Source organism: Colobus angolensis, unplaced genomic scaffold (genome assembly GCF_000951035.1).
Source record: "Colobus angolensis palliatus isolate OR3802 unplaced genomic scaffold, Cang.pa_1.0 Scaffold129, whole genome shotgun sequence".
NCBI classification, from domain to species: Eukaryota; Metazoa; Chordata; class Mammalia; order Primates; family Cercopithecidae; genus Colobus; species Colobus angolensis.
This window is the reverse complement of record NW_012114141.1, coordinates 4,161,058-4,177,390: the sequence shown is the minus strand read 5'-3', so window position 1 is coordinate 4,177,390 and position 16,333 is coordinate 4,161,058. Positions and strand designations below refer to the sequence as shown.

At 38.4% G+C, this 16,333-nt stretch overlaps 1 protein-coding gene across 3 annotated transcripts in view; it reads left to right on the top strand.

Moving 5' to 3' along the window:
- Positions 1-16,333, top strand: part of TBC1D5 (TBC1 domain family, member 5) — a 582,411-nt gene that overhangs the window by 547,263 nt on the left and 18,815 nt on the right. For all 3 annotated transcript variants that reach the window (XM_011933724.1, XM_011933723.1, XM_011933725.1), the window contains one exon: positions 8,734-8,833. In XM_011933724.1, coding sequence (XP_011789114.1) covers positions 8,734-8,833 — 100 coding nt within the window. The remainder of the gene's footprint in view (positions 1-8,733; positions 8,834-16,333) is intronic.

Genomic DNA, 16,333 nt, shown 5'->3' with positions numbered 1-16,333 from the left:
TAATCCTCAAGTAATGCTATAAGGTCACTGCTAGAAATGCTTCCCATTTTACAAATAAGAAAACTGAGGGAAATAGAGTCTGTGGTTAGCACTATCTACAAAAAAAGTTATTAGTCATAACTGGGCAATGAAGAATTTCTGCCCTATCAGGTAGACCCGAAGAATAAAAATGGGTAAGAAATTAAGATCTTTTTTACTCCCTCAATAAAACTTATAAGCAACAGCTGAATATAAAGGGAAATTTCTTTCCCTTAATTTTGTGAACCTCACATGCACTATTTTTAAAATATTTGTAATCCATACCCCATATGTCGCACCCACGGCAAGCATGTGATCTGAATTCATTATTTTAACCTGCCAACACCTGACTTCAAAAAGAGATTTGGAACTCTTCGCATGTAAACCAATGAAGAGAATGTGGAGTTGATACGTAATTTGTCAATTCTAGGGATATGCTATAAGTCAAGTGGCAATTTGGTAGAGAAAATTTTTGCAGGGAAAAATAAGGGTTTCTCCCTATACTTGACCTTGTGGTCTTGCCCTGCAGCCCTTGTTGGGCTGCTGCAGAGGAGGGGTTTAAATGATCACTATCTATTAGAGCCAGCTGAAGCAGCACAATCAGAGAGGAGCTGGGCTGGAGAAAGCCTGACTCATGGCTCACCTGGCCACCCCAATTTTATCACAGGCAATTTTTAACTTTATAAATTATAAGCAGTCAGTATCTTTTAATGTAGGGGTTTTATCCAAGTTTCAGGGGGACACTAAAGGAGTAAAAAGTGATACAAAGTCCTGTGGAGTTTAGGTTTTAGTGGCTTTGCTGTAGCCTTCCATAGTCAGGAAGGAGCACTGCTAGTACAGGAGGATGTGGGGTAGAAGGAAAAGGGCTCAGTGATTGTTATGAAAACCCATCCTCTTGGGACAAATCCAGTGTCCCCTGGTAGTGAGGATGTCAGCGGTGGGACACCACAGTGCTTCAGTGGCTGAAAAACAAGGAAGCCTACTAGTGGGGTATCTGCTACTGCCCAGCTACCTAGCCATGTAAAAGTTGCTTTATTTGTAAACAAGAAAGGGTTGAAATAAATGATCTCTAAAGACATTTCCAGTTCTGAAATGATATAATTGGATAGCATAAATTTGACATCTTGAGCTTTGAATTTCAGTTCAAAATTTCTAAAGGCCATTTCCATTTAACTTTTGTTTACATCCTGTCCAAAAATGGGAACTGTTATTTACTGGGGGATTTTGTAAGCATCTTTAGTTTTAAAATATCTTTAAGAATCACATTATTTCTAGGCAACCCATAAAGAGCAGTATCCACTGACGTTCTCACTTTAATCATACAGAAGGAAACCCTTTACCATAAGAGTGCTGTACTACTCCGGGTTTGCACATGGGACAAAATATGCTAGTTATTTACCTTCTTTTTTACAAGTGATTTCGTAGAAGTTTTTCTGTTTAGTGTTGCTTAGAGTACAGATTTGTTTAGCGTATAGAATATTATTTGGAGTTTGATTTGGAATCAGTTACATCTTTTTTTTTCCTTGGCAATCACCTTTCACTTTTTTCTTCTCTATTATGTTATTTGCATTATTTGATTTTCTTATTACAAAAATATCCAATTTCATTGCAGAAAATCCACAGAAAATTAGCAAAAAGGAGGGAAAAAATCACCCATAATTCCACCATTTGAAGAAAACCAATATAAACTATTTGGGAACTATCCATTATTTTTTTCTATGCATGTATATATATTTTTTGAAATCAGAATTCATTCTTTACCTAGTACTTTGTAACCTGTTATCCCAATTAGTATGTGATATGTTATTCTTAAATGTTCTCCTGTAAAAACATTTTTAAAGGTTGTATAAGTTGGGCATGATGGCTCATGCCTCTAATCTCAGCATTTTGAGAGGCTGAAACAGGCGGATCACTTGAGGTCAGGAGTTCGTGACAACTCTGACCAACATAGTGAAACCCCGACTCTACTAAAAATATATTTTTTTAAAAAATTAGCCGGCTGTGGTAGTAGATGCCTGTAATCCTAGCTACTTGGGAGGCTGAGGCAGGAGAATCACTTGAACCCGGGAGGCGGAGGTTGCAATGAGCCAAGATCACACCACTGCACTGCAGCCTGGGCGACAGAGCGAGACTCTGTCTCAATAAATAAATAAATAAAAAATAAGGTTTGCATAGCATACTGTTTATAAATGTTCCACAAGTTACCCAAATCACCCATCATTAGACATTTAGGATTTCTGTGAGGTGCCTATGCCCATATGTGTGCATGTTGCCATTGAATGTGTGATGAATACCCTGGGAGTTATTTCTGCATGCATTCATAATCCTTTGAAATAACTTTCTAGGATTGTATTAAAATTTACAGACAATAAAATTCACATTTATTGAGTGTTTACCATGTACCCCTGTGCAAAGTATTTAATCTGGAAAACCTCATGTAATTTAAATTCAGTCCTCCAACAAGCACATGAGGTAGAAGCTATCATTATCACCATTTTGTAAACAGGAAACTGAGGCTCAAAGAACTTTGCTATCTGGTCAGAATCACAGAGAAGGTAAGTGTCAAGCCTAGTATATACTGATTTTCAGGCTTGTGATTTATATTCCAACTTGTTCACCAGTATGGCTGTACAGCTTCACACCTCATACCACTTATTTTAATACTCTTAAAAAGTCTTCTTTGTGCTCTTCTTCCATTTTTTTCTGGTGGTATATTCCTCTGCTGATACCATATGCTTCTGACTTGGATTTCATTCACACCGTGTATGTGTTTTGCCCTTGTGTACACCACAGCTTCCTCCGAACATCCGTGGCCTTTCCACTTTTTCTCCTTGAGACTTTCCATTTCCTTTACTTCCCACTTCTTGTTCACCCATCTGCTCGAGAAAGACTGGGCGTCTTTCCTGTCTTCTGGTTGCTATATTTAGCCTGTTCCTGCTGCCTACAGTTAGTGTTGGTTCCCTTGTCTGCTTCTCTTGTGTTCTGAGGACACCCACTTAGAAGCTAAGCAGAACTCCACCTCAGTGCCATTCCTGCCTCACTATTCCCCTGGAGTTTGAATTAGTCCATGGACAAAAACACCACTGCAGCCTGAATAATCATCTGTCAGTATGGTGTGTGTTGGGGGCAGTGGCCACAGCAGTCTGCATGTCAAACCGCAACCCTGAAAACATAATTACATGAAGTGAAAATGCAACAGGGATGAACAGAAAAGGAAGGGAAGCCTTTCTGCTGAACCTCAGCTCATACTATGTCCATGTTCTGGCTCAGCTCAGTGACTGCCTCTTTGCCTGGGTGCCATACTTTCCTGCCTCCTAAAACATATTTCCTTATTATTTTGTCTAAGCCAAGACTCTCCTTCTTCAGGACCCCTCAAAAATACTAGAAAACCTCCCTTTCTTTCCACATACACAAATTGAAATCATCTTCCCTTTCCAGAACTGTGAGAAGTCCTCTCTCATGTCTCTTTTACAGAACTTATCTTGTACCTCTCTTGGCTTTCTGTGCAGGTTTGACCATCCTCTAAACTTTTAGAAATCAGAGGCCGTATTTTAGTCTTTATTATATTTCTCATAAGGCCTAACACGATGCAAATGAACATCATTTTTGAATAAATTAATACGTGAATAAATAATAAACTATGAAAGTTTGTCCTTTTTTTAACAAAGAAGTAGCAGGAATACATTGAACTATTTAATAAAATTGATATATTAAATTTAAACAACTGAGATACATAACATTTAAATAGAAGTATAATGATGCATCAATTATTTGGGGCAGAATGATAGTAGAAACACCACTTATTAAAAAGCAAAATCAAAAAACGATTTCTTCAGATTATTTAGTCAAAAAGAAAATCATTCAACAAACAACAAAACAACATAGCCAGTCATATCTGTATGTTTTTGAAGGAAAACAATTTAATAAGCAATTTGGCATTAGGACTCAGCATTACAGCTGGTGAATCTCAGGTAAAGGAAACTGAAATATGGGATCGTTCATGGGAAGGACCATAGTAATGGAGCATAGGAAGGAATTTGTACACAGGGAAGAAATAAGAGTAGCAGGCCAAGTGACTTGGGTTCTCAAAGAGCTATCTAAACCATACACTTCCAGAGAATGTGGCTTACAGAGGAGTAGACCATATTTTATGTAGGAGATAATGAGAGAATATACCTCAGAAGTTTGTGTGAAGAGTAAACATTTTAATACAGCAAAGCTCAGTGTCTAGTATATTACAATCAATATAAAGGGATTTGATGCTAGTTATTTTTCTCTTCTGATAGAGTGGCCCTCATCTTCTGGTCCTTTGCTATAGGGCACCAGTTACGATTGGTGATGTTGCACGCTGCAGTCTACACGTGGCCTAACTTTATCCTCCTCTATCAGTTTCTTGCCTTGCACATTAATTTGCTATCCAGAGCTTAAGACGGTGATGGGCTCTTAAGCTAATCTTTCTGGGCTAAGCTATGTAAAGGTTTTAAAGCCAGAAGCTGATGTTTTCCAACAGTGAATCATAAAACTTTGTATTTAAATCCATTTCACTGTCTGAGCTTGATTATAAAAAAAAAAATTTTAAAGAAAGAATAATTACCTTTATTGAGTGTCTGCTCTGTGCCAGATGTTGTGTTCTCCATATGTTCCCATTTGTTCTCCCCCAATCCTTCCAGGTGGGGTTGAGTAGACCAAGAAATTAAGGAACTTGTCCAAGATTATACAGCTAATAACTGAGAAAAATAGGATGTGAACCCAGGTGTGTCTATTTCAGCATTCCTTTGTTCCCCACCCTATGCCCTCCTATAATGGAAGGCAGGACATACACATAAAAGTAAATATAATAAACATTTATCTTCAGTGTCTTATTTACACATAACAATTACACTAACTGGTAACTGGTTGGTTTCATAAAACCTCAAGGCAATTAGCCAAGCATTTTTATTACAGAGGACCAATTTAATGAAAACACATAACTAAAGCTGTCAATGTCTAAAGCATTGTTAGTTGGGAGGAGTGTGGAGGATGAGAAAAGATAAAAATGTAAAGTCAGTTCCCACAGTTTTAGAAGCTTGATTCTTGGCTCTTTCTTTTATCTGTAATTATATAATATAGTGAAGAATAAATGACAAGCCACCCTTTTGCCTCCAAGTGATTCCATTTCTATTTATAAAGTCTGAGTGATAGTTGAAGCGTTTAGAAATGTTTTAAGATTAAGCAAACTCTAGAGGATAATACACTGATTTCAGACTATGGATGAGGTTCTTGGTACCTCAACCTGCTTCAACCAGAGTAGTCCTCTTTTATCTCACATATTCGGCTTTTATATAACCATCCCTTTGAAAAAGAAGGTTTTACTGATTCAAAGTTGCCTTTGTCCATGTGTTTATATTGAGACAAACAGATTCTGTTTGTATCAAGATCTACTTGGGGTTTAGGTATTCAAGATGCACTTCAGTGGCTGCCACCAGAGCCCTAAGCAAAAATTGCAAACTTGGAAATTTGTGTTTTTATATCCCTGCATATTCGCCCAGCAAGTGCCCTGGACTGCTACACTCTTAGGACTTCCCCATTAACTATACAAGTTAGAGGGCCCCAGTCTCATCACAGTCTTTATTACAGCAATGTTCCTGCTAGAGGAATAAAATGTTTTGAGAAAGAGGCCCTCTTTAAGCTCATACTTTCCACCAGCTGTTCAACACCTCACTGCCAACAGGCTGTGCCTACGTCCTCTAAAGCGTGTCTTATAAGTTCTTCCTTCCCAGCTTGATTTCCTTTGCAAAAGAAAATGAATCCATTCAGGTAGGAATGACTGCCGAGTATCAAAGCTCCCAACGGCTTTCGTGTTTTAAAAGAAGTGGTGGCTAATCCAAATTAAAGTAATGCATGGAGTAAATAGAGGAGAAGTTTTTAAGCCAAGAAGCACTGCATTCCTTGTGCCCTTGGTCCACTCTGGCCTGTCAGCACCCCAATTGGTAGCCACTTGTAAGGCGAAACACAGGCCATAGATTGGCCCTGTCTTTTTAAAAGACCATCAAACTCTGGCCTCAGTACAGTTCTAGACTCAGCTAATTGGGGTTTGTGTCTGCCACAAACTAAAAAGGTTAATGGTTCAGTAGAGTAGACCGGGACCATATAACTTTCTTTTTCCATTTACTAGTTTGTAAGTTCCTTGGAAGCAAAGCCTCTAACTTTTGCATTCACCTGAGAGTACTGAATTTAGGTCCAGAGTGGACAGAGAATTACTTAAGGTCCCGTGACTTATTAATGGCAGGACCAGGAATAGAATTTACGTTTCCTCATATGCTAAGTTAATGTTGTTTTCATTCTGCCTCTATTTCTGTTGTCTATTGCTGCATAACAAACCTACTCCAAAATCTAGTACCCCCATCATAGGTCTGTGGATCAGGAATTTGAGCAGGGCTCAGGCTCTTCTTCTGCTCCAGAAAGGGTCTTGACTGGGTCACTTACTGGGCCAGCTTCAGCTGGCTCAGGCTGAAAAGTCCAGAAAAACTTTATTCACATGTCTAGAACTTCTGTGCTTCTCATGTGCCCTCTTTTTCTCTGTATGTTCTCTCCTTTCTTTCAGTATTGTAGCCTGAACTTCTTTACAGCATGGTAGCTAGCTTCTGATGAAAGCAGAAGCTGGCAGGCCCCTTCAACTAGCTCAAAATTAGCAGTTTGACTTCAGCTACATGCTCTGGATCAATGCAAGTCATAGACCAGTCCAGATTCAAGGACAGGGGGAATACATACTACTTCGTAATTAATAAAGCACCATGCATAGTCAGGGAGGGAAGAAATTGATGGTGGCCATCTTTGGAGACTAACCACAACCATTATTAAACAGCAGATGTAGCCTTCTTTCTCTAATTCCTACAGTTTCCTGTGACAACCAGGGAAATTCAAGGCTGTGCAGAAACAAATGAGAAAAAGAAGTAGAAAAAAGCCCTGAAACACCCCCATCCTTTTCTACCTTAATGCTCAGCTGCAGAGTTAGGAAGACAACCCCACCTCTCCAAAATTACTTCTAATTATCCTTTGGCTAAGCTTCTTCTGGGAGTATTTGTTCTTATTTGAGTATTGGAGGAGAGGCTACTACACTTGTAGGATATATAAAGAACATGGTTAGTGCTGCTACTACTATGTCTATTTTCTTTTCTTTCTTTTTTTTTTATTGTTATTTTTATTTTATTTTTTTTGGAGATAGAGTTTTGCTCTGTCACCCAGGCTGGAGTGTGGTGGCATGATCTCAGCTCACTTCAACCTCCATCTCCCGGGTTCGATCGATTCTCCTGCCTCAGCCTCCTGAGTAGCTAGGATTACAGGCGCTCACCAACACTCCCAGCTAATTTGTTGTATTTTTAGTAGAGACAGGGTTTCACCATGTTGACAAGGCTGGTCTCGAACTCCTGACCTCAAGTGATCTGCCTGCCTCTGCCTCTCAAAGTGCTGGAATTATGGGCATGAGCCATCGCACCCAGCGCTACGTCTGTTTTCTGTGTCAAGTGTTTCAATGCCTATTCCTAAGAGCTAGCTCTTGAGGCAGCAGTTAAAAACAATAATTTGCAGTGCTACATGTGCCTATTGTTAAAATGGGATATATCTACAAGTAACCTTTTCAACTATTAATTTCCATGTACAAGTCAAATTATACTCATTCTCAAAGAGAAAGGATACCTTAGTAGGTTTTTCTTTCCTTCTTTTTTAATGATACAGAGGATTCTTATGCAAAAGGACAAGTAGATCGAAGACTGGAAAATCAATTTTGTAGCCTATTATTATCTGGCAATATCCTTTCTTTGTATTCCAGCTAGCTTTGTTTAGAGTATCCTAAATAATGAGGATTATTCTTTTTCTCTTAAAAAAAAAACTCCCATAATGTTCCAAATTTCCTTGGGAAACTTTTTGCTTATATTATCTTTTCCTTAACAAAAAAAAAAAAAAAGAACTTCAGCCTTTTGTTACAGTTAGATTGTTTTTAGATAATTTAACTTAGATAATTATTCAACCCAGAGTACTTTTTCCTAGAAACAAACAAATAAATGAAATATTCTAGTATCATATCAAGAGAGAGGAGCAGCAATTTATGGGCTGCTGGGGCAAAACTTTTCCAAGCGCTTTAGGAAATCGCACATGTTAAGAAATTATCAGATGATCATTGTCTAGAAAATGATGAGATATGTCTTTTTTTTTTTTTTTTTTTTTTTTTTTTTTTTACAGAGTCCAGGTTCCAGGCTTAGAAATTTGTCTTATAAAAAGGGAAATCTTAGGTTTTGCAAATGTGTGAAAAAAAATGCAATGTTTTAATGTTTTTGTACCAACTGCTTAGGAAGTATAGTTCACTGAAATCCAAATTGCCCTCTTAATTTGTGTTGCCCAGTGCTTATTGAAGACATATTGTGTGTTTTTTAAATACAAGGTTGTATATGCAAATCTATGCAATGCAAGATTGTATATGCAATCCAACTGTAACTTTACACATGGCCTAAAGCTCGAATTCAATTAGGAAAAGTCCAGACCTTTAAAATTTTCCATTTTCCCCTTTTTTTATTTTGTTGGCGGTGGCAGTTGTGATTTTGTTTTTATTTGCTGTTTTGATTTGTCTAGGTTTAAAAAGGTATCATGTTTCTTTAAACTAGTCTAGATCATTTAGAAAACTATGGGGATTTTATTTGACAATCTCTAAAAAATTTCCATCTGTTTATCCCTTCACTTTAGGAAGAAGAATTAGAAGCCCAGATTTCCTTCCTTCAAGGACAGTTGAATGACCTGGATGCCATGTGCAAATACTGTGCAAAGGTGATGGACACTCATCTTGGTAAGTGAATTACTTTGGCCCTGGGAACGATAAGAGTCATTACAATAATAGCCACTAGCATTACTTTGTTCTAGGCCCTGTGCTAAGCTGTTTACATGAATTACCTTATTTAGTCCTTACAACAGTCATATAATAGAAGTACAATTACTCTCTACATTATATAGATGAGGAAACCAAGGCATAGAGGGATTAAGAAAATGCCCAAAGATTATATCATTAGTAAATTGAGTGGAAATTCAAAATCGAGCAATCTGACTATAGGCTGGATGCGGTGGCTCACAGCTGTAGTCCCAGCACTGTGGAAAGCCAAGGTGGGAAGATGAGACTAGGAATTTGAGACCAGCCTGAGCAACATAGTGAGACCCTGTCTCTACCAAAACAAAAACAAAAAAAATTTTTTTTTTTTTTAATTAGCTGGGCATGGTGGCATGTGCCTATGGTTCCAGCTACTCGAGAGGCTGAGATGGGAAGACTTTGCTTAAACCCAGGGGTTTGAGGTTGCAGCAAGTTGTGACTGGACCTCTATACTCCAGCCTGGGTGACAGAGTGAGACTCTTTCTCTAAACAAAAATAAAATAAAATTAAAAAACTCTTTAAAAACAATCTGACTACAAATCTCAACTCCTGTGCCCTGTGTAAATATCTGTTTACCTCAAATCAAAATGAAATATTGAGTTTTCAAGATCAAATAATCAGCTATACTGCTGTGCCAGCGTGTCAGTAATCACTAATGTGATTATTATTTTGACAATTCTTTGTTTTTTTATAAAAATGTGTTTGTTAACCACCTGCCTGAAATGCATGACCTTTTCTTACTTCTGACTGTGCTTATATTCTAAGAAACGTCCCAGTTTGAAGTTCATTTTGCGTGTGGGTCCTGCATGTCACACTGGAAAGTCTTCAGGCACTGCTCTGCATTTGTAAAGCTTCTATATCGCGTATTAGAGATACCTTATGCTGACTCACGCATGAATCACTTCAGTAACTCCGTGCTGCTTACAAAAGCTTCTGTCGTGCACCATTTTACTATTTTTTTTAGACCATTTATGGGCAGCCTTTGTTTCTTCACTGTCCAGTAAGATTGGTAATTTGTGAATAAATTAGGAAACTAAGACATGTACTCATGGAAATGGCCAATGTGCTGCTCTATAGTGTCAAGAAATGGCAATCCCAGGTATTGTAAGAAATTGGGATGCATCCCACCTGTGAGGAGAAACCAAAGAGAATCCACCAAAGCCTCTGGGGCCTTTGTTGGAGGTAAACTCTCTGCCTTCAAACCCCCCAACAAGCTCTAAGCCATTACAAGTAACAGTGGCTGTCATTTGGGTATAGCCTAAACCATACTGGTGTCAATAAAATAATAAATGTTCTCTTAAAAGATTTGGAGAGATGCTGATCTAAGTGGCTGGCTGCCTGCCTGACAGTGTCTTATTAGCAGCTGGCTGTGTCCTGTTCTACCCTCAGCCGTGTTCCTAGCATCTCAACCACTCCTGCAGGGAAAGGGCTCAAGAGGGAAAAACAGCAGGAGAAACCCTGGTAGATGATCGATAGGGTAGTATCTGTCATCACAGCAAGAAACATTACCCCTGTCACATTTGATCCACTCTGTTTATTAATAAGCTGCTTGACCAGCATTTTTAAAAATTCATATAGACCTATAACCAAGTCTCCAGTTCAGTGTTACCACTTGCAGAGTCCAGATAACAAGGGTGAGTTCTGGTATAAGGAGACTTTTTATTCCATAGCTTAGCTTAGGGAAAGAAGTACAGACTCCTGCCCTTAAAGGTACCACCTCACTTTGGAGACAGAAAACAGAGGCTTTTAAAGGGGGACTTGGCATGAACAGCAAATGAGGGAAGGAGCGAGCAGGTAAAGGTCTCTGTCAGTGGCTTCAGTGCCTTATCTTCCAGGTGGTTAAGCTGGTGCCAGCACAGGCAGAGCTAGGTTATAAAGTGACTGTTGTCTGAGATACTCTGCAGTGGAGGGAGAGTTTCATCTCGGGCATACTTGAGGTTGTAAATTGACTATTGTCTCAAAGAAATCTCTGGGTGGGAGAGATTTCCGGTCCAGGAGCTTCTAAGCGAGCACATAGTTACGTAAGCTTGCCCTGTAGAGTGTGTCTGGTAAAGGACAGGTAAAGGTTGCGTTTAAAGAGCTAAGTAGGAAATGGAGAACAAGGCAAAGGGAGGAAAGAGAAAAGAAGAAAATAGTAATTAAAAAAGAAAAACAACTCATTATCTTTCTCTTAGGAAAATGGCGGTAATAAGTTACAGACCTAGTTTTACATGAATCTTATATTATCTAATATCATTGCACTATAAAATACATCAGAAAGAATAAACAGATAGCTTATATAGTTGTATATGACTAATTATGGTTACTTATTTAAATATAATTTTAATTTTAAAATGAATGTATAGTTTTTGCTTTTCTGTCTACTTGGATGACCTTTGCGTTACTTGACTTTAGTTTTCACCAAAGTAAGAGAGCAAAGAAGTGATGGGGAGAAAGATTTACTGGAACTCTACAAAATCCTGTTAGGAAATTTCAAAGTTGTTTGGTACACATAGCAGCTTTTAAAGCAGCTTTACTTAAGCCTCGGAATTTTCAAACAGCTTTTGCTCTGACTTTGGTCTTTCAATCAGCACCAAAAGAGCATTTTCTCATTGCATGGGAGGGGGAAACACTTTAATTAAAATGGAAAGAAAAGCCTATACCAGCTGTGAATTTTCAACTAACCACAAAACTAGATTTGTTTTTGTGTGTATGTTTCACTTTCAGCCAGAACTCGTTCACATAGCTGTTTATTTTTTTTCCCTCACATAAATAGCATGACCGTGGTTTTTTTTTTTTTATTATTATACTTTAAGTTCTAGGGTACATGTGCATAACGTGCAGGTTTGTTACATATGTATCCTTGTGCCATGTTGGTGTGCTGCACCCATCAACTCATCAGCACCCATCAATTCATCATTTATATCATGTATAACTCCCCAGTGCAATCCCTCCCCCCTCCCCCCTCTCCCTGATAGGCCCCAGTGTGTGATGTTCCCCTTCCCGAGTCCAAGTGATCTCATTGTTCAGTTCCCACCTATGAGTGAGAACATGCGGTGTTTGGTTTTCTCTTCTTGTGATAGTTTGCTAAGAATGATGGCTTTCAGCTGCATCCATGTCCCTACAAAGGATGCAAACTCATCCTTTTTTATGGCTGCATAGTATTCCATGGTGTATATGTGCCACATTTTCTTAATCCAGTCTGTCACTGATGGACATTTGGGTTGATTCCAAGTCTTTGCTATTGTGAATAGTGCTGCAATAAACATACGTGTGCATGTGTCTTTGTAGTAGAATAATTTATAATCCTTTGGGTATATACCCAGTAGTGGGATGGCTGGGTCATATGGTACATCTAGTTCTAGATCCTTGAGGAATTGCCATACTGTTTTCCATAATGGTTGAACTAGTTTACAATCCCACCAACAGTGTAAAAGTGTTCCTATTTCTCCACATCCTCTCCAACACCTGTTGTTTCCTGATTTTTTAATGATTGCCATTCTAACTGGTGTGAGATGGTATCTCATTGTGGTTTTGATTTGCATTTCTCTGATGGCGAGTGATGATGAGCATTTTTTCATGTGTCTGTTGGCTGTATGAATGTCTTCTTTTGAGAAATGTCTGTTCATATCCTTTCCCCACTTTTTGATGGGGTTGTTTGTTTTTTTCTTGTATATTTGTTTGAGTTCTTTGTAGATTCTGGATATTAGCCCTTTGTCAGATGAGTAGATTGCAAAAATTTTCTCCCATTCTGTAGGTTGCCTGTTCACTCTGATGGTAGTTTCTTTTGCTGTGCAGAAGCTCTTTAGTTTAATGAGATCCCATTTGTCAATTTTGGCTTTTGCTGCCGTTGCTTTTGGTGTTTTAGACATGAAGTCCTTGCCCATGCCTATGTCCTGAATGGTACTACCTAGATTTTCTTCTAGGGTTTTTATGGTATTAGGTCTAACATTTAAGTCTCTAATCCATCTTGAATTACTCTTCGTATAAGGAGTAAGGAAAGGATCCAGTTTCAGCTTTCTACTTATGGCTAGCCAATTTTCCCAGCACCATTTATTAAATAGGGAATCCTTTCCCCATTTCTTGTTTCTCTCAGGTTTGTCAAAGATCAGATGGCTGTAGATGTGTGGTATTATTTCTGAGGACTTTGTTCTGTTCCATTGGTCTATATCTCTGTTTTGGTACCAGTACCATGCTGTTTTGGTTACTGTAGCCTTGTAGTATAGTTTGAAGTCAGGTAGTGTGACGCCTCCAGCTTTGTCCTTTTGACTTAGGATTGTCTTGGCAATGCAGGCTCTTTTTTGGTTCCATATGAACTTTAAAGCCATTTTTTCCAATTCTGTGAAGAAACTCATTGGTAGCTTGATGGGGATGGCATTGAATCTATAAATAACCTTGGGCAGTATGGCCATTTTCACGATATTGATTCTTCCTGTCCATGAGCATGGTATGTTCTTCCATTTGTTTGTGTCCTCTTTTATTTCACTGAGCAGTGGTTTGTAGTTCTTCTTGAAGAGGTCCTTTACATCCCTTGTAAGTTGGGATTGAGGGATGCTACCAAGAATTCCTGGCCCCAAGACCCACAGATGCATTTCAGTTCAAATGTATAGTATAACAATGGTTAATTAAAAGATGCTCCTAGATTGTAGGCAACTTTGATTCTAAGCAAAGATTTAAGGAAAACATGAAGATTAAGTTGACTTTATGCTCTTGATTTGTTCTTTAACATATTGTGGCTTCTTAAAAATTATTTTAATACCCTTATTTTTTCCATGATGTATTTCTCTTTCTGATTATTAGAGAACAAAATTAGAAGAACTAAAATATTCATTAGTAAGGAATTGAATATAATATAGTATAATTCAATCTTTATAAAGATTAAATTATTTATTAACATAAGTAGATGTTAGTGATAGAGTATTAGGTGATAAAAACAGATGGCAAAATGGTATATATTTGGTATGAAAATACTGTTACAGTGGTTGCCTAGGTAAGAGGAAGATTATAGAGGGACTTTCCAAGGGACCTAATCTTCTATGCTTAGAAAATAGAAGACATGCCCTGAAAATCTGTGGATGGCTTCAGTGCATGTAACTAGCACCCAGGGGTCAACCTGTATACACAGCAGGCAGAGCCAGTTGTAAAGGTGGTGAAGTGATGTCTGAGAAACAGACAACCTCATGTGGCATCAAACAGATCTAGGGTTGAACCCAGGCCCTGTCCCTTAGCTCAGCCTGCTTATGAATGTGTCCTCATATGTCAACACATGTACTTGACATTTCCATCTATCTTGCCAGTTCCTTGCCAAAAAATATTTTTAAACCCTAGTATTGGGAATGGCCCAAAGTGGGTATTAAACACAAGTCATCTCCTCTTTCCCTTTAACTCTTTAACTGTCTCTTCCCAGGGAAGAATCTGAGAGACTCTTCCAGCCCATGGCCATAGAGCTGAATAATAACTTGTCCAGGGCCTACAACTGGTTAGCTGAAGAGCTGGACTAGTACCACATTTCCCAAAGCCCAACTGAATATTCCTCTATCAAATGATGCAAAATGATGCTGGAACGTGGAATGTGCTAGTTCTAAGATGAGGTGCATGAGCTCCTTGAGCAAGAATAGCTATGTCAGAACTTAATAATGCCTCTGGGGCACTTATTGACATAAGGGCTGCTGATTCTCCATTATGCACTGGGGTACAGGCTACCGAGGTGGCTGTGAGAGCTGCCTCAGAAACTTACACTAGAATTTACTTCTCCGGATCCTTTCCTAATGTTAATCAAGAGAACTCCATAACACGTTATATTTTCTTTTCTTTTTTTTTTTTTTTTTGGTATAAATGTAAGGGGGGGTACAAATGTGGTTTTGATACATGGATATATTGCACAGTGGTGAAGTCTGGGATTTTAGTGGGACCGTTACCCAAATAATGTACATTGTACCCATTAAGTGATTTCTCATCCCTCACCATCCTCCCACCTTTCTGAGTTTACAGTGTCTATTATTCCACACTCTATGTCCATATATACACATTATTTAGCTCCCACTTATAAGTGAAGCCATGCAGAATTTGTGTATTTCTGAGTGGTTTCACTTAGCATAATGGCCTCCAGTTCCATCCGTGCTGCTGCAGAAGACATGATTTCATTCTTTTTTATGGCTGAATAGTATTCCATTTTATATATGTAGCACATTGTCTTTATCCCGTCATCCGTCCATTGCTGGACACTTAGGTTGCTTCTCTATCTTTGCTGTGAACTGTGTCACCCTATGTTTTTGTCACACGTGCAATAAGTCTCTTAAAATGTCAAGTACTATTCAAGGCTGTTTTTATAACTGATAGCAGAAAAAATATAGGGAAAATCTTTTCAGTTAAAAATTATTTAATGACATTTGTTCAAATGGCCCTTTAATTATAGAGATAATAAAACTGACAGGTTAACAGTATTTCCTCACAGTTTTGGAACCCAAAACTAGAAGGCCATTTGTGTTGCCAAAACTACCAAAATTCTAATTTTATTACCTCCAAGTGATGGAATTACTTGAATTCAAAGGTTTAGAGACAGGAATTGAAAATATGTTTTATTAAACGTAAACTTTTCCTGTCGGCTTTAGAAGAGGTTTTTTACATGTTGATTTTTCTGTTGCTATGGTTACTCCCCTTCTTGTCACCCTGACAGTGAGTTGAAAGCCATTGACAGTATTAATCTCTGTGGCTGAGCTTAGGCTATTTTTAGATATGCCATACTTCACACATAATTGCACGTGGGTGAGCAGCCTACGCTAGTCTGATCTGTGAGCAGCTGGGCTGAGCTGCCAGCTGTTTGCAGGGAATCCATGAGCTGCTCATCCTTCTGGGCTCTAATGCCCATACCCTCCTGCTCCCAATGGAAGTGCTTCCATTCATCTGTTTGGTATTTGGACACCTTAGTTTCCAGCAGCTTGCCCTTTCATTGATGAATCATACAGATAATGAGATGGTTAAATGCAATTAATTAAGGAAAATTTGATTTCCCATGCTTCTGTTGAGAGTACTGTAACTCATAAGATCTTAGAATATTAAAGATGTAAAAGCCCTAGAAATCAACCTTGCTGTTCTTTATTCGCAGATGAGGAAGCCAAGGCCCAGGAAGGGTGAGTGACACGGCCAGCTAGCTGGCAATGAGAGTTCAGACCTGAATCCAGTCCTTGGCTTCTCTTTCACTGATTAGTCTACTGAGGCCACACTTGAATCAGTAGTAGGATTTCAAATCTTATGTTACTTTATTGCACCCATCGTAACTGATGTTGTACTTGTCATAATATTTATGCATGAATTAGCTGAAAAAGGAGGCCAGTTTTGAACATCAGTTTATTTGCCTCCGTAAGAACTTTATAAACTTAATTTTCTGATGTTTATAAAAACAACTTTCAATGAATATCTTTGGAAATGTTCAATAAGGCAATTAAC